The 18,434-nt window shown below is 42.7% G+C and overlaps 1 protein-coding gene across 2 annotated transcripts in view; it reads right to left on the bottom strand.

Annotated features, from left to right (window-relative positions):
• LOC106834348 (zinc finger protein 709-like) overlaps window positions 1-12,679 on the bottom strand; it is a 62,156-nt gene extending 49,477 nt beyond the window's left edge. The window contains exon 1 of one of the 2 annotated variants that reach the window (XM_044751804.2): window positions 10,830-12,679. In XM_044751804.2, coding sequence (XP_044607739.1) covers window positions 10,830-10,832 — 3 coding nt within the window. In that variant the 5' untranslated portion in view covers window positions 10,833-12,679. The remainder of the gene's footprint in view (window positions 1-10,829) is intronic. The other variant, XM_014845940.3, reaches the window with a different exon arrangement.
• Window positions 12,680-18,434: the final 5,755 nt, after the last annotated feature.

Below are 18,434 nucleotides of genomic sequence, written 5' to 3'. Positions count from 1 at the left end.
TCAGATCATAGTGCTATAAGGCTAGAAATTAATTACAAGAAAAAAGCTGAGAAAGGCACAAAGATGTGGAGACTAAACAACACACTACTGAACAAGCAATGGATCATTGAAGAAATTAAAGAAGAAATAAAAAAATACCTGGAAACAAACGAAAATGATAGCATGCCATACCAACTCATATGGGATACAGCAAAAGCTGTATTAAGAGGAAAATTCACTGCAATACAGGCACATCTTAACAAACAAGAAAAATCCCAAATAAGCAACCTTAAAGCACACCTAACTGAACTAGAGAAAAAAGAACAAATGAAGCCCAAAGTCAGCAGAAGGAGAGAAATAATAAAAATCAGAGCAGAAATAAATACTATTGAAACGAAAAAGGCAGTAGAAAGGATCAATGAGACAAAGAGCTGGTTTTTTGAGAAGATAAATAAAATTGACAAACCACTAGCCAGACTTACAAAGAAAAAAAGGGAGAAAGCTCAAATAAACAAAATCAGAAATGAGCAAGGAGAAATAACAAGAGACTCTGCAGAAATACAACAGATTATAAGAGAATACTACAAAAAACTATATGCCAACAGAATGGATAACCTAGAGGAAATGGATAAATTCCTGGACTCCTACAATCTCCCAAAGCTCACTCAAGAAGAGGCAGACAATTTGAACAGACCAACCACAAGGAAAGAGATTGAAACAGCAATCAAAAACATCCCAAAGAATAAAACCCCAGGACCAGATGGCTTTCCTGGGGAATTCTACCAAACTTTCAGAGAGGATTTAATACCTATCCTTTTCAAGCTATTCCAAAAAATTAGGCAAGATGGAACACTTCCTAACACATTCTATGAGGCCAACATCACGCTGATCCCAAAACCTGACATGGACACCACGAAGAAAGAGAACTACAGGCCAATATCACTGATGAACATAGATGCAAAAATTCTAAACAAAATTTTGGCAACCAGAATTCAGCAATTCATCAAAAGAATCATACATCAGGATCAGGTGGGATTCATACCAGGGACACAGGGATGGTTCAACATCCGCAAATCAATCAACGTGATACACCACATCAACAAACTGAGGAATAAAAACCACATGATCATCTCAATAGATGCAGAGAAGGCATTTGACAAGATCCAACAGCCATTTATGATAAAAACTCTGAACAAAATGGGCATAGAAGGAAACTACCTCAACATAATAAAGGCCATATACGACAAACCCATAGCCAACATCATACTCAATGGGCAAAAACTGAACCCCATCCCCCTGAAAACAGGAACGAGACAAGGATGCCGTCTATCACCACTCTTATTTAACATAGTACTGGAGGTCCTGGCCAGAGCAATCAGGCAAGAACAAGGAATAAAAGGAATCCAAATAGGGAGGGAAGAAGTGAAACTCTCGCTGTTTGCAGACGACATGATCTTATATATAGAAAACCCCAAAGAATCCATTGGAAAACTCTGAGAAGTAATCAACAACTACAGCAAAGTTGCAGGGTATAAAATCAATTTGCATAAATTAGTAGCATTTCTATACTCCAGTAATGAACCAACAGAAAAAGAACTCAAGAATACAATACCATTCACAATCGCAACAAAAAGAATAGAATACCTTGCGGTAAATTTAACTAAGGAAGTGAAGGACCTATATAATGAAAATTACAAGGCCTTTCTGAGAGAATTGGATGACGACATAAGGAGATGGAAAGACATTCCATGTACATGGATTGGAAGAATAAACATAGTTAAAATGTCCATTCTACCTAAAGCAAACTACAGATTCAACGCCATCCCAATCAGAATCCCAATGACATTCTTTACAGAATTAGAACAAAGAATCCTAAAATTCATATGGGGCAACAAAAGACCCCGAATTGCTAAAGCAATCCTGAGAAAAAAGAACAAAACGGGAGGCATCACAATCCCTGACTTCAAAACATACTACAAAGCTACAGTAATCAAAACAGCATGGTACTGGTAGAAAAACACTTCACAGATCAATGGAACAAAATTGAAAGCCCAGAAATAAAAGCACACATCTATGGACGGCTTATCTTTGACAAAGGAGCTGAGGGCATACAATGGAGAAAAGAAAGTCTTTTCAACAAATGGTGCTGGGAAAACTGGAAAGCTACATGTAAAAGAATGAAAATTGACCATTCTTTTTCACCATTCACCAAAATAAACTCAAAATGGATTAAAGACCTAAAGGTGAGACCTGAAACCATAAGGCTTCTGGAAGAAAACGTGGGCAGTACACTCTTTGACATCAGTATTAAAAGGATCTTTTCGGACACCATGCCTTCTCAGAGAAGGGAAACAATAGAAAGAATAAACAAATGGGACTTCATCAGATTAAAGAGCTTCTTCAAGGCAAAGGAAAACAGGATTGAAACAAAAAAACAACCCACTAACTGGGAAAAAATATTTGCAAGTCATATATCTGACAAAGGCTTAATATCCTTAATATATAAAGAACTCTCACAACTCAATCACAAAACATCAAACAACCCAATCAAAAAATGGGCTGGAGACATGAACAGACATTTCTCCAAAGAAGATATACTGATGGCCAATAGGCACATGAAAAGATGCTCATCATCGCTGATCATCAGGGAAATGCAAATCAAAACTACACTAAGATATCACCTTACACCCGTTAGAATGACAAAAATATCTAAAACTAATAGCAACAAATGTTGGAGAGGTTGCGGAGAAAAAGGAACCCTCATACACTGCTGGTGGGAATGCAAACTGGTGCAGCCACTATGGAAAACAGTATGGAGATTCCTCAAAAAACTAAAAATAGAACTACCATACGATCCAGCCATCCCACTACTGGGTATTTATCCAAAGAGCCTGAAGTCAGCAATCCCAAAAGTCCTGTGCACCCCAATGTTTATTGCAGCACTGTTTACAATAGCCAAGACATGGAAGCAACCTAAGTGCCCATCAACAGACGAATGGATAAAGAAGATGTGGTACATATATACAATGGAATACTACTCAGCTGCAAAACAGAACAAAATCATTCCATTTGCAATAACATGGATGGACCTTGAGAGAATTATGTTAAGTGAAATAAGCCAGCGAGAGAAAGATAATCTGTGTATGACTCCACTCATATGAGGAATTTAAAACTATGGACCAAGAACAGTTTAGTGGATACCAGGGGAAAGATGGAGTGGGGGGTGGGCACAAAGGGTGAAGTGGTTCACCTACAACAAGACTGACAAACATTAATGTACAATTGAAATTTCACAAGATTGTAACCTATCAATAACTCAATAAAAAAAATATTAAAAATAAATAAATTAAAAAAAAAAAATGACAAGCTTCCACTTGGTGAAACACAATGTTAAGAGAATGAACAGAAGCCACAAACTGGGAGAAAATCTTTAAAGTTCACTTATCTGATAAAGGACTCTTGCCCAAAACATCCAAAGAACTCTGAAAACTCAACAGAGGGGCCGGCCCCGTGACCCAGAGGTTAAGTTCGCACGCTCTGCTTCAGCAGCCCAGGGTTTCGCTGGTTCGAATCCTGGGCACGGACATGGCACCACTCATCAGGCCATGCTGAGGTCGCGTCCCACATGCCACAACTAGCAAGACCCACAACTAAAAATACACAACTATGTATCGGAGGGCTTTGGGGAGAAAAGGAAAAATAAAATCTTTAAAAAAACAAACTCAATAGAAAGAAGACAAATAACCCACTTAAAAATGGGCAAATGTTGTGAATACACACTTCAGCAATGGTACACAAATGGTAAATAAGCCCATGAAAAGATGCTCAAAATCATGTGTCACTAGGAAATTGCAAATAAAAGAAAAGTGAGGGGCTGGCCCCATGGCCGAGCGGTTAAGTTCATGCGCTCTGCTTCGGCAGCCCAGGGTTTCACCAGTTCGGATCCTGGGCATGGACGTGGCACTGCTCATCAGGCCACGCTGAGCGGGCATCCCACATGCCACAACTAGAAGGACCCACAACTAAAATATACAACTATGTACTGGGGGGCTTGGGGAGAAAGAGCAGAAGAAAAAAAAATGATTGACAACAGTTGTTAGCTCAGGTGCCAATCTTTAAAAAAAAAAGCAGAAAGAAGGAAAGAAAAGTGAGATGTCACCAGACAATACAATGGCTGAAATTAAAAACACAGAGACACCAAAGGATCACAAAGATAGAAAGCAAGAGGAACCCTCATTCATTGCTGGTAGGAATGGAAAATGGTATGCCTACTTTGTAAGAAAGGCAGTTTCTTAAATCTAAGCCTACGCTTACCACATGGCATAGTAATCAAGTTTTTTGAACTTACCCAAACGAGCTGAAAACTAATATTCACAAAAACTCTGCATGTGAATGTTTACAGAAGCTTTATGCATAACTGTCAAGACCTAGATGTAACCAAGATAATTTCAACAGGAAAATGGATAAACAACAAGTGGTACCTCCATAGGATGAAATATTCTTCAGTGATGAATAGAAATGAGGCTACCAAGCCAAAAAGACATGAAAAAACTTTACAATCATATTGCTAAGTGAAAGAAGCCAGTATGTCGAATATAAATGTGGTGATGCCATCCCAAAAGTCTATGAACTCCCACTGCTTTTCTCTCAAAGAATTCAAGGAGCTTCCCAGGGAGCCTCGGGGTCTGGAAATGGAGTAACCTCCTTCAACACCATGGCACCTGGCAGGAGACTGAGGACAGCGAAGACCACAGCCTCGTGCAGGTAGGATATCCCAGAGGGCCAAGGTTTGGCTCCATTATGTCTCCAGGGGGTCTTGGTAGCCATGCAGACCTCTTAGAGTGCCGTTTCCAGGTTCCAAGGCAAAATGGACTGCTGGATAGAGGGTCCCATGCTCAGGGCTGTCTACATTCAGGATAGCCTCATAAGTAGAGGTCACTGCAGCTCTAATGCAACACAGTCTGGAGTTTGGGGCAGGTTCTTGCATCAGAAGTCTATGGACAAGTTAAGGCCATCATGGGCACCCTAGAAAGCATGACAAGTCATTGAGGCCGCTATAGTGAAGGACTCTCCGAGGGGACTCAGGATTGTTGGTTATATGACGATATGAAGAGTCTCCAGACTTTTGCAGTAGAGGTGCCCATTCTAGGTGGGAAATTTGCAAGTAAAAGCACAAATAGACTCAAGCAAAACTTGTAAATAATGAATATACTGCCTCCCAAACATAAAGAGAACCTAGCAGATGTGGGTGCTGAGGGGAACAATAGCTATTTCTTCATGGTGTCAGAGAAGGAGCAGGTCTCAGATTATCACATAATTTCCAGAAATTTAAGTAAGTTGTCAGGGCCTCACATTTTACGCATGGCAATGTCCCATCCACTTTTTTTTTTTTTTGAGGAAGATTAGCCCTGAGCTAACATCTGCTGCCAATCCTCCTCTTTTTGCTGAGGAAGACTGGCCCTGAGCTAACATCTGTGCCCGTCTTCCTCTACGTTACACGTGGGATGCTAACCACAGCATAGCTTGCCAAGCTGCCATGTCCGCACCTGGGATCCAAACTGGTGAACCTGGGACCCCCGAAGCAGAATGTGCAAACTTAACCACTGCGCCACCGGGCCGGCCCCCTTTTTTGTTTTTTAAAGATTTTATTTTCCTTTTTCTCCCCAGAACCCCCCAGTACACAGTTGTATATTTTTAGCTGTGGGTCTTTCTAGTTCTGGCACATGGGATGCCACCTCAGCACGGCCTGATCAGCGGTGCCATGTCCCTGCCCAGGATCTAAACCTGCGAAACCCTGGGCCAGCAAAGCAGAGCGCGTGAACTTAACCACTCAGCCACGGGGTCGGCACCCCCATCCACTTTTTGTGAGCCCTTTCTTTAAATATTTGTATATCCTGAATGCCCTTATAAGAGATGTCACTAATGTAATGTCATACCTGTGTTCTTGGAGACACCAGGATGAGTTCAGACCCTGCCTGCAATGACTGTGGGAGGGCACAGCTGGGGAAGATCCATGAGGATAACCCAGTAAAGGGGCATCATGTCCCTTCAGAGGGAAGGCCAAGCACAGCTGAGAGGCTGTGGACACAGGACTGGACGGAACAGACTCAGCCAAATCTGTGATGGCAGGATATTGATCAATTGCTCATCAGTTGTAGTCAGTAATTTCCATACTGTTGGAGACCGGGTAGAGGTCTGTGCGGTGCAACCACAGCCTCAAGTCGAGGTAAAACACTCTGAGGTGTCATCCTTTCTTTCCAGGTTTAATAAGAGAATTAATTGGCTGTTAAAAGCAGCACTGATTATAATCACCCCTTCACTAACTAGGTCTCCCATACAGTTTCCAATCCTTCAAGGCCCTGTGTCATTTACATTCAGCCATATAAACTGTATTATTTGTGGGTAAGGTCCCTGGGTCCCAATTTGTCAAGCCAGTTTGTAAGTGGCAAAGACTTCATTTAACTTTAATTCTTGCTCATTGGGTCAGAGCTTCCCAGCTCACTAAGGGATTTTTAGGATAACAGGTGCTATGACCATGGAGAATTTAGACAAGGCCATAGTTTTGATGGCTAAAAATTAAACATTTATCCTATTTGTCATCTACATGATATTCATCAACACCGCTAAGATAATCAGGGGCATCTTCCTTAAATTTAGTGGGATCCCAGGTATAACTGTAATTTGAGATCTAGTGTTGATTAAGTGCTTTAAGGTTTCTGAACTAGTGCATTACATCAGAGAGCAAAATTAATTCAGAACGGATGTTGTAGAGGCCCAGAAGCCAAGCAGAGTACCTTTATCTGTTTTCTTATGTAAATTTTTTCAGTATATTTTGAATTTCCAATTAGGGCAAATTGTGGACCTTCGTTTCAGTGTTTTATCTACTGTTTCCCCCTGATCTTTCCTGTTTTGTTTCCTTCATCATGGCATACACTTCAGGAGGGCAAGTGCCTCTCTACCTTGGTAGTTATAATTTTTCTCCATCCAAGAGTCTCAAAATAGTGCCATCAGTGTTAGGAGGCTCTCTTGTGACAACTGGTTGCTTTATAAGGTTTAAACTCGTGGCTTAAGTCAGGTTTGAACCTTCGGACACAATGGTGCCATGTCTGTTTTCCCCTAAAATCCTGAGAGTCAGGATCTTTGCGGCAGTAGAGGCAGGGGCAGCAGCAGAGGTACTGAAGGGTCATGGGAAGTCCTCTGCTATCACCTACAGCTTGTCTTTCCCTCCCTCTTATCTTTCTTTTAAATGACTGCTGTTTCCACAGTGACCCTCCGATGGACCCACCTCCTGCAAAGGGTATAGTCCCTGTCTAACACCTTCATCCCTCAGGCATGTCAGGCCAACACAGCTTCTGTCACAGCTTCACTCTAATACATAGAAAAATCCCACCAAATCACTGACCCAGGATTCATTTAAGGAGGCCCCAATCTCATATTCCTGCTCTCAAATGCCTATAAAGTCTTGAAACTGCCAACACTGGTCAGGTGAACCTAGAACTGTGGCCTGGTAAGGTCAACAATGCAACACGGGGCAGCACAGCTCCCAGCACGAGCTCCCCAGGAAGCAGCAGCCCACAGTGCATGCCGTCACCAGGCAGCAGAGATGGGGAGCAAGTCAGAGAAAGAGAAGATGGACCCAGGGGTGGGGTCATGTCTGGACATGCTGCTCAGGGCGCCAACCGTTATGGTCACCTGCAGAGCGGTGGTTCCCTTGTGGAGAACGATGCCAGGGTGGCACAAACACACAGAGCAGGAAAAGGCTTAGGACTCACATAATAGAGGTCTGAAGGGAGGGCAGGGCCGGCCTCTCAAGCAGCTCTCACAGGGCTCAGAAAGCAAGGAATGGAGCCTGGCCTGGGGCTTCACTGGGCCTGGGGGTGGGGCCAGGGCAAGAGCTCTGCACACAGGCAGGGCCTGGGGTGGTGGGAATCTCCTGCCTGCTCTAGAGGAGAGAGCACCCAGGCTTCCTCCTCAGCTTGTCCAGGTGGGGGCACAAGGGGAGGAGGGTGGGTGAGGCTTAAGCTGTGAGCAGTCACCCAAAATGTGGAGTCTGACTGCTCACTACAAGGACAAATGTGGGTAAGAAAAATATGCATTGTTGATCAATTTATAAAGAAACACAAACAGATGCAAAAATGATCAAAACTGTACTTGAGGGTGGCTGGAGTAACAGTGCTGGAGAGGACCAGAATATGTTGGCACTGAGTCTTCTTAAGTTAGGCTTTGCTAACGTACAGATTGATTTCAAGTAAACAGAAATTTGTGCATACTATTTTACTATTTAACAGTCTTTAACTTTTGCATACAAGAAACCATTCTAACATTTAATTCCTCCAAAGACTACCGATTACAGAGTGTACACCATTCAAAATTAAAATTTTTAAGTCTCTTTAACTAAAAAGACATGCAGCATCCTAGTTTGTCCTTCCCCTATATCTCACACCGGGGTATTTTCAGGAATAAGCAGCACATTATAACGCAATGGGGGTTTGAGGTTAGCTGCTTAAATATACTAGTATTTTCAAAGATTAATATAAGCTTCCAGAAGTTTCCCTCACATCAACTGAAATAGAAATTTAATTGCTTTAACCTTTTTAATTTCAAAGTTCTCTAGGGGACATGCAAATATGAAAACTGATGTAATAACGAAACATACACCTGAGAACTTCAATACATTCATCACACATCTTGAGGTTATCTTCCCTAAATGGAACATAAATTCTATTTGTTTCTAGAGTTTTCTTGCTTTCTTCACATCCTCTCTCTCCATCAACTTACAATCTCAGGGCCCGAGTGCTAAGGGAAACTAGAGCCAAAGGGCTGCACGAGTCCATTGATAAAGGAATCCAAAGGGAAGAAACACAAATACTGGAATCAGCTCAGATGAGCAGCCTGCTTCCCACAGGACAGAAGGAAAGCCACACTCAGAAGGTCCCATGTTCCTGACTCTCCTGGTGGAGACAGAGCCCTGGGGGGGTCAGTCACTGGAGAAGGAGGAGAGGGCACCTGAGCAGCCACAGGAAGGAGCTCTGGGAGCCCCACACACCCTCCTCTCCCCAGGGAACAGTGCACATGCTCACTCTCTCAGGCTCCATTCTCACCGTGAGGAAACTCAGCTGGATCCAGTTTAAGGTTCTGACCCAAATGGACCCCCAGATTAATGGGCCCTAATCCAGGACACAGAGCTCCTGACTCTCACAGACTTTCTCGGTGTAAACAAATTACACTCTGAGTACACCTACACTGTGGATGCAAAACTCCAGTTATGTCTAGAAACACGCCCAAGGGAACCAGAGCTACAATCTCAGAAAGGGCATCACTCCCCACCCCATGAGCACGTGCACCCCCAGCTTTCCAGGGCTCTGCAGCTCCTCTCAGGATCAAGGCTCCTCCCATGGGCTGTGAGCAGTAGGACAGCTGCAGCGGAGGTTCCCCAGGAAGAACAGCTGGGCCTTCAAGTCCTTCCCTCTGCAGGCTCAAGGGGGCCTTAGCTTAGATCCACTGCCCTCAGGCCTCTGCCCCCACTGGAGTTTTTTCGGGCCATCATTGATACCTTAAATGACACAAACCCAGTGTTTGAACAATCCAGCTAAAGGATTCAAACCAGTCTTAATGCGGAAATGAGGGAAGAAAATTGTATGGCACTTTGCTGGCTCAACAAGAAAGCCCTCAAGAACGTATTGCATTGTCAGGAAAAAAAGATGTTAAGTATTATTTCCATGACAGGACATTTTTTATAAACTATTAATCATACTTGAACACTCAGGTTTTCAATCTAAACCCTGGAAATCCATTCAAAGTCACCCAAAATAAAAGAACAGACCTCAGAATATTAGTAACATGCTCAGGGGACGAAAAAGGAAGAACAATTTTTAAATCAGGCAATGTAAAACTGGAATATTTTATTTTTTCCTGAAATTCACCTCTTTCTTCCCTCTTTGGAGGTATTTTATATTGTCTTTCAATCTGTATTGATTAAATACATTTTATCTATAGGAAAATTGCAACTAAAATAAAGTGAACGTATCTTTTCAAGGTGACAACCCCAGGGAGCAGCAGTGCTGACGGGCCGGATCGCCCCGAAAAGTTTGCCGAGAGGAACCTGCAGCAAAGGACTGCCAGCTGCGCGTCCGCGCCCAGGACGCAGCCTTGAGGAGAGGCGGGAGGAGCTCGCACCACGCGCCTCCAGGGGGATGCGCTACTTTCTCTCAAGAAAAACATCCACGAACGAGGAATAAACCCTCTTGAAAGAGCCGCCCACTGACTACGGAAAAGTGATAAACAACTAAAATATCGGGTTTGTTTGTGGTTGATGACGATGCTGTGACTCGGAGACGGGAAGTTGGCGTTCGGGAACGTGAGGAGGAATCTGGAAATTTAGGGACTTACTGTGGGTCCTGGAAGAGCTGGGGGGACAGGGTCGTGGATCGGAGACCTTGCTCCCCAAACACTTAGAAAACTCAGGAGAAAACGGGTCCCCTCTGAGGAGAAAGGAGGCCCTGGGGACCCACAGACCACAGCCACTCCGCGCACGGACCCCGGAACCCGAGGCCCGACTGTCCTGCGGGCCCTCCCGCGGGCCCAGCACCGTCTGGGACACGCGGGGCTGCGGGCGCACAGCGGCCCAGAGACGCTCCGGCCAAAGTCGCCGCGCGCTGGGACCACAGGACGCCCGGGGCCCGGCTGCCGGCCCCGCCCCCACGCTGCGGCCGGAGGGGCCTGAGGGCCGAGCGGCGCCACCGCGGACTCGGGGCCGCAGCCCCCGGAGGGGACCGCGGGAGGCCGGGCCCGCCCCGCCGCTTCCCACCAGCCCCTCCTCCCGCGTCCTCACCCCGGGGCCGCACACTCACCATTTCTAGGTCTCCTGGGTCCCCTGAGTTCTTCCTACGGTTCAGGTCAGGTCACAGCGCGACAAAGTCCGTGCAGAGCAACGCGGCGCCTTAAGCGCCAGGCGACCCGCGACCGGAAGGACTGTGGAGCGCCAGGAAGTGGAAAGTGATTGCGAGCATCGCCCCGCCCACCTGCCCCGGAGCCGACCTGATTGGACAGTTCGAAAAGCCCCCTCGGTCCTGAGTGACAGCGGGACGGAGATTACGCGTCTGAGCTGACGAGGAGCGGGAAATTGTCCTCTGCGGGGACTTTTCTACTGAAACGCTATGCTGCGAGGCCATTCAGGGAACTGTGACCCTTCTTTGCAAACACACAAAATCACCTCACCATGTGTAAAAATTAGTGCGTCTCCGCTTTGATCTTTGATCTTCCACCCAGCTCCTCCCCACCTCCACTCAACTGTACTTTAAACATTCACTTGGTGTAATTTTTTCAGGGAATTCCATGTTGTAGCATGTATCCATACTTAATTGTTTTTTTAAATTGAGATATCATTGAGAAGCGACATTATATTGATTTCAAGTGTACCACAATAAGTCTAGTTAACATCCATCACCACACAGACGTATACATTTTTTTTCTTGTGATGAGAACTTTTGAGATCAACTTGATACCGAACCTGAAGTGAGTTCGGTCGCCTGTTGCACAGCAAGCCAATCTCTGACACCGGGTGTGGTGGAAGAAAGGAGGAATTGTAGTTTTGCACAGCGCTGACCAAGGAAAGAGGGCACTAACGCTGAAATCCCAAACTCCCCGAAAAGCTAAAAGGAAGGGTTTTCATTTGGGGTTTTAGGTAAGGGAGGGGGAGCATATGGCCTTGCTGGTCAGAGCTTTCCCACCAGCCCGTGTTTGGCCTTGAGACACTTGCAGAGAGGAGGAAGCCTGTGACCTTGCTGGTCAGCAGCTTTCCCACAAGCTTGTATCTCTTTGCCGGAGATAGTCCAGGTGCTCGTCCTTGACAGTGTCTGTCTCTATGGAGGATAGTGGATTCTGGAGCCAGGGATCCAGGGAGTAAGCAGGGAATGAGTGTTTTGATGTTAACCTCATGTATGCTGGGTTTAATGTGGGGAAACTGATATCAGGGTCAGTATCAAACTGTCTTAGCAAATCTTAAAAATGCAATTCAATAATATTAACTATAGTCACCATGCTGACTTTACATTCCCATGACATTTATTTTATGATGCAGAGTGTGTACACTTTGACCGCCTTCTATACATATTCCATACAAGTTACATCTTACCCATTTTGAAGTGTATAATTGAGTAGTGTGAAGTACATTGACATTGTGAAATCAATCCCCAGAATTCTTCATCATGCAAAACTGCAACTCTGTACACGTTAAACAGCAGCACCCCACAGCCCTTGCTCCCACCCCCCAACTCCCCTGCCCCTGACAATCACCATTCTGCTGTCTCTATGAATTCGACTACTCTAGGCACCTCATAGAAGTAGGATCATACAGTTTGTGTCTTCTTTTTGGCTGGCTTCTTAACTTATCACAATGTCCTCAAGGTTCACCCATGTTGTAGTAAGTGTCAGACTTTCATTTCTTTTTAAAGCTGAGTAATATTCAGTCATATGTGCATACCACACTTTGTTGATCCATTCATCTGTTGATGGATACTTGGATTGCTTCCACCTTTTTCCTACTGTAAATATTGCTTCAAGAACACAGGTGTATAAATATCTGCTAGAGTCCATGTTTTGAATTCTTTTGGGTATATACTCAGAAATAGGAATTGCTGGATCATATGGTAACACTCTCTATATAACATTTGAAAAACGGCCATACTGCTTTCCACAATGGCGCCATGATTTCGCATTCCCACCAGAAGTGCAGAGGGGTTCCAATGGATGTTTTCACTTTCTTCATGGTATCCTGTGATGCACAAAAGTGATTAATTTTGACCAAGTTCAAAAAAATTTTTTTTTACTGTTTTTGCTTTTGGTGTCATATCTAACGATACTTCACCAAATTCAAGGTCATTTTTCCCCTATGTTTTTTCTAAGAGTATTATAGTTTTACATCAGATTTATATCTTCGATCCATCTTGGTAAATTATTGCATATGGTGTAATGTAAGGGTCCAACTTCACGCTTTTGCACATTGCTATCCAGTTATCTCAGCACCAATTTTTCAAAAGAATATTCTTACCTCATTCTTGGTACCTTTTCTGAAAATCAATTGACCATAGGTGAATGGGTTTATATCTGGAATCTCAACTGAATCCACTGATGTGTGTGTCTGTCCTTGTGTTATTACCACCTACTTTGATTACCGTGCCACATAGTCAGATTTTAAATCAGGAAGTGTCAATCCTACTACTATGTTTTACTTTTGAAGATTGGTTTGGGTATTCTGTTTTCCCTGCAATTCCATATAAGTTATGAAACGCTTGCCAATTTCTATTGTCAACTTAAAAAAAGCAAATATGTTTATTCCAGAATAGTCAAAAGAATTGCAATTTGGGGTGTCCATGCCATGGCAAACCATAGGCAAATCCAGCAAAAAAAAAGGAGCAGATTTTATAGAGAAAACGAGAGAGAAGTGAGGAGCTAATTCCAAATGAAAAGACACTGGGGGAAGTAACAGCCCAGGGCAGCAACGGTGCCTCATTGGCTGAGCTGCGGCGTTTCTCATTGGCTGGGCCACTGCCAAGCGAGGGGAGAATCTTCTTTCCGTAGTAAAGTAGTTTTACTTCCTGTCAAAGATGAAAGCCGTCAATCATCTCTTCCTGTTTGTGTAATTGAGGATGGATGATAGGGCGTGAGAGCTCCCCCTACAGGCCTCCCCACTTCAATTTAGTTAAGATTTCTTCTATTAATAGTATAAAGAAGTTCGCTGAGATTCTCACAGGGATTTTGTTGAAAATCTGTATCGTTCTGGGACTTATTGCCATCTCAACAGTGTTAAATCTAAGGATTTATGAACATGGGCTATTTTCCCTTTTATTTGTTTGTTTGTTTATTTTTAGGGTTCACTTGTTTTCTTGCCACTATTGGTTAGGGAGAAATAAAGAGCAAGAAAAAGGATGGCATCACTCCAAGGCCTTCACTCATCTTTGTTAAAAATTTGCAATGTCTAAATATCCAAAGCCCCTCCCAAATTCACCCCATTCTTTTTAATTTCCAAAAATGCAAATCAAATTTTTGGCAACTGGGGCTGTCCTGGGGCCAAGTGGTTAAGTTTGCACACTCCGCTTCGGTGGCCCAGGGTTTCACCGGTTTGGATGCTGGGTGTGGACATGGGACCACTCATCAGGTCATGTTGAGGTGGGGCTCCACATACCACAACCAGAGGCACTCACAACTGGAATACACAACTATGTGCTGGGGGGCTTTGGGGAGAAGAAGAAGAAGGAAAAGAAAAAGATTGGCAACAGATGTTAGTGCAGGTGCCAATCTTTAAAAAAAAAAGCTTAATGATTATTATTACTAGAAATTAGGTTGAGAGAAATGCGGCTAAAAGAGGGGTTTTTTCCACACACCTTCAGAATTCTTGCAGCTCTGTAACTGATATCCCTTTGTGTATATGTACATTCAGTAATGACCATACAATGACAATGATGTGTAGTTTCTAAATTTAATATATATATATCTGCTCATTTTTCTGTCACTCTGATTATCACAAATATGCATTTTTTGGATACAAATCCCTTTCTGTTTTATTTTACCTTTTGACCCCTTCACTCATTTCCACCACTCCCACTCCCACCACTGGCAAGCACCAGTCTGTTTCTGTATTCATGAGCTTGATGATTTTGTTTGTTTTTTGGGTGTTTTTTTAAGATTCCATATGTGAAGCAACACATAATATTTATCTTTCTCTGACATATTTCACTTAGCATAATGCCATCAAGGTCAATCAATGTTGTCACAAATGGTAAGATTTCATTCTTTTCATGGCTGAATGATTTCCACTGTACATATATACAAATTTCCTTATCCATTTATTTATTGATAGATGCTTAGGTTGTTTCCATATCTTGGCTATTGTAAATAGTGTTACAGTGAACATGGGGGTGAACATATCTTTTTGAGTTAGCATTTTTGCTTTCTTTGGATAAATACCCAGAAGTGGAATTACTGAGTCATACGGTAGGTCTATTTTAATTCTTTGATGAACCTCTATACTGTTTTCCATAAAGGCTGCACCAATTTACCTTCCCACCAACAGTACACAAGGATTCCCTTTTCTTCACATCCTCGCCAACACTTATTTCACACTTGTAGATCTTTATTAATTTTTTAATATTTTGCAATTTGGGGAGTATTTTCTCCTATTATCAAATTTATTCCTATTTTATTCTTTTAAATGCTATTGTAACTAGATTTCTTTTGTTAATTTCATTATAGATTGTTCATTGCCGTGTATAAAATGTAATTTATTTTTATATACTTACCTTGTATCGTACAAATTTGCTGTACTTGATTATCAGATCTAATAGATGTTTTTGGTGGATTTTTTAGAGTTTTCTATGCAAAAGAAGACAGTTTTACATCTTCCTACCCAGCCTGGATGGTCTTTATTTCCTTTTCTTGCAAAACTATTCTGGCTGAAATCTCTAGCACATTGTCAAATACAAGTGGCAAGAGGGCGTCGGCCCAGTGGCTCAGTGGTTAAATTCACATGTTTCACTCTGGCGGCCCGGAGTTCACCAGTTCAGATCCCGAGTGAGGACATGGCACCGAATGGCAAGCCATGCTGTGGTAGGAATCCCACATATAAAGTGGAGGAAGATGGGCATGAATGTTAGCTGAGGGCCAGTCTTCCTCAGCAAAAAGAGGATTGCCAGCAGATGTTAGCTCAGAGCTGAACTTCCTAAAAAAAAAAAAAAAGTGGCAAGAACAGACATTCTTGTTTTGTTCCTCATTCGTAGGAGAAAATATCCAGCCTTTCACCTTAAAATATAATGTTAGCTGTGGGTGTCCCTTACTTGCTCATTGTCAGATTCAGAAAATTTCCTTCAAATCCCGTTTTGCCGAGTGTTTCTATCATGAAAGGACATTGGATTTTGTCAAGCATTTCCTCTGAGTCTATTGAGAAGATCAGGTCATTTTTGCTATTCACTCTATTAATATGATGTACTACATTAATGGATTTGTGGAGGTTAACCCAACCCTGCACCACCTGATCTTGGTGTATAACTCTTTTAGGTTGTTGCTGGATTAGGTACTAGTATACGCTGAGGATTTTGGGGTCCATATTCACAAAGGAAACAGGTCTGCAGGGTTTTTTGGTGATTTTGGTACCAGGATAACACTGGCTTCACAAGTGAGATTCAAGTGTTGTGTTGGTTCTGTTTTGCAGAAGAGTTTGTGAGGAATGACTATTAAACCTTAATTGGATGTTTTAGAGAATTCTGCTGTGAAATCCTCTGGGTGTGAGCTTTGCCCCATGGTTAGTTTTTGTTTACTAAATCAACAACCTCTCTTCATATAATTCTAGTCATATTTTCTGTTTCTTCTTGAGTCACTTTTGGTAGTTTCTGTATTTCCAGGAATTTGTCCATTTCTTCTAAGTTGTCCAACTGGTTTGCATGCGATTGTTCATTGATTTTCTTTATAACCCTTCTCATTTCTATAATCTCGTTGGTAATAGCCCCTCTCTCATACTGATTCTAGGAATTGAAGTTGGCTCTCTTTCTCCTTAGGTCAATCCAGCTAACCTGTCTATTAGTTTTCTGTTGTCAATCTTGTTGTCTTTTCATAAAACTCACTTTTGGTTTCATTGATTTTCTTTATGGGTTTTCTATCCTCTATTTTCTTAATTTTTGTTCTAATTTTTATCATTTCCTGGTCTCCTTACTTTTGGTTTGGTTTCTCATCCTTTCAAATGTTTTAGGTAAAAGGTTAAGTTATTGATTTGAGGTCTTTCTTCTTTTTTTTTTGAGGAAGATTAGCCCTGAGCCAACTGCTGCCAATCCTCCTCTTCTTTCTGAGGAAAGCTGGCCCTGAGCTAACATCCGTGCCCATCTTCCTCCACTCTATATGTGGGATGCCCACCACAGCATGTCGTGCCAAGCGGTGCCATGTCTGCACCTGGAACACGAACCGGCAAACCCTGGGCCGCCGAAGTTGAATGCGTGCACCTAACCACTGTGCCACCGGGCTGGCCTCTAAGGTCTTTCTTCTTTGTTAGTTTAGGCATTTATGGGTATAATTTTTATCTATCTAGTGTTTTCAATGTAGACCATACCTTTGGTATATTGGGGCCAGCCCCAGTGGCCTAGTGCTTACGCTGGGCATACTCCACTTCAGCCACCCAGGTTTTGTTCCCAGGTGGGGACCTACACTACTCATCTGTCAGTGGCCATGCTATGATGGCAGCTCACATACAAAATAGAGGAAGATTGTTAAGGGATGTTAGCTCAGGGGAAATCTTCCTCAGCAAAAACAAATTTAAAAATCTTTGATATATTTTCATTCATTAAAAATGTTTCTAACAGTTCAGTGGTTACCAGGGGAAAAGGGGTGGGGGGGCACAGGGGGTGAAGGGGAGCACTTATGTGGTGACAGTCAAGAAATAATGTACAACTGAAATCTCACATTGATGTAAACTATTATGAACTCAATGAAAAAGTTTTCTAACTTCCTTATTGATTTCTTTTACCCATTGGTCATTTAAGAGCGTCTTGTTTAATTTCCTCATATTTGTGAATTTCTCCAAATTTTCCCAAGATATTGATTTCTAATTTCATTCCATTGAGGTCAGAGATCTTACTTTGTATTTTAAATTTTAAATTCCCTAGTATTTTAAATTTGTGAGGTTTTATGCTGAGGATTTGATCTACCTTGGAGAAAGGTCCATGTGTGGTTGAGAAGAATATCTATTCTGTTGAGTAAGAATGTGTAAGGAGTTGCACACCAGATGCCACAAGCCTTGTTCATATGCCCCAGTAATGATTCCACATCTGGAAAACAGCTATAATTGACATCGCAACCTCTTTAAGTTTATGATATTCTAAACTCACTCTCCATAGTTTTGTAACAAACAAACATGAAAATTAAAGAAGAAGGTTATAAAAAAATCCCTCCATATATCTCAGGTCTTTGGTGATAGAAGTTATCTCTGCTGTTCCTCACAGATAAGGGGTTACTTCTGGGTTACTATCTTTGTTGGGGAACAGATCAAGAAGCACCCACTTGGCCTTTCCCACCAGAATATGCCTCACTAAAAGGGGTAGGAAAGCAACATACGTATTTTTGCACGTTAATAAGTACATCTAGGTCCGGCTCGTGGCCAAGTGGTTAAGTTCACGTGCTCTGCTTCAGCGGCCCGGGGTTTTACTGGTTCGGATCCTGGGCACGGACATGGCACTGCTGGTCAGGCCACGTTGAGGCGGTACCCCACATGCCACAACTAGAAGGACCCACAACTAAAATATACAACCGTGTACTAGGGGGACTTGGGGAAAAAAAGCAGAAAAAGAAAGAAGATTGGCAACGGTTGTTAGCTTAGGTGTCAATCTTTAAAAAAAAAAAAAGTACTTCTATTTTCATTGCATAGCTTGGGCCTAAGGAGCTAATCTATTTTCATAACTTTGTTAGGCATTTATAAC

This window comes from Equus asinus, chromosome 20 (genome assembly GCF_041296235.1).
Source record: "Equus asinus isolate D_3611 breed Donkey chromosome 20, EquAss-T2T_v2, whole genome shotgun sequence".
NCBI classification, from domain to species: domain Eukaryota; kingdom Metazoa; phylum Chordata; class Mammalia; order Perissodactyla; family Equidae; genus Equus; species Equus asinus.
The sequence above is the reverse complement of the archived record's forward strand: the minus strand, read 5'-3'. Positions and strand labels throughout refer to the sequence as shown.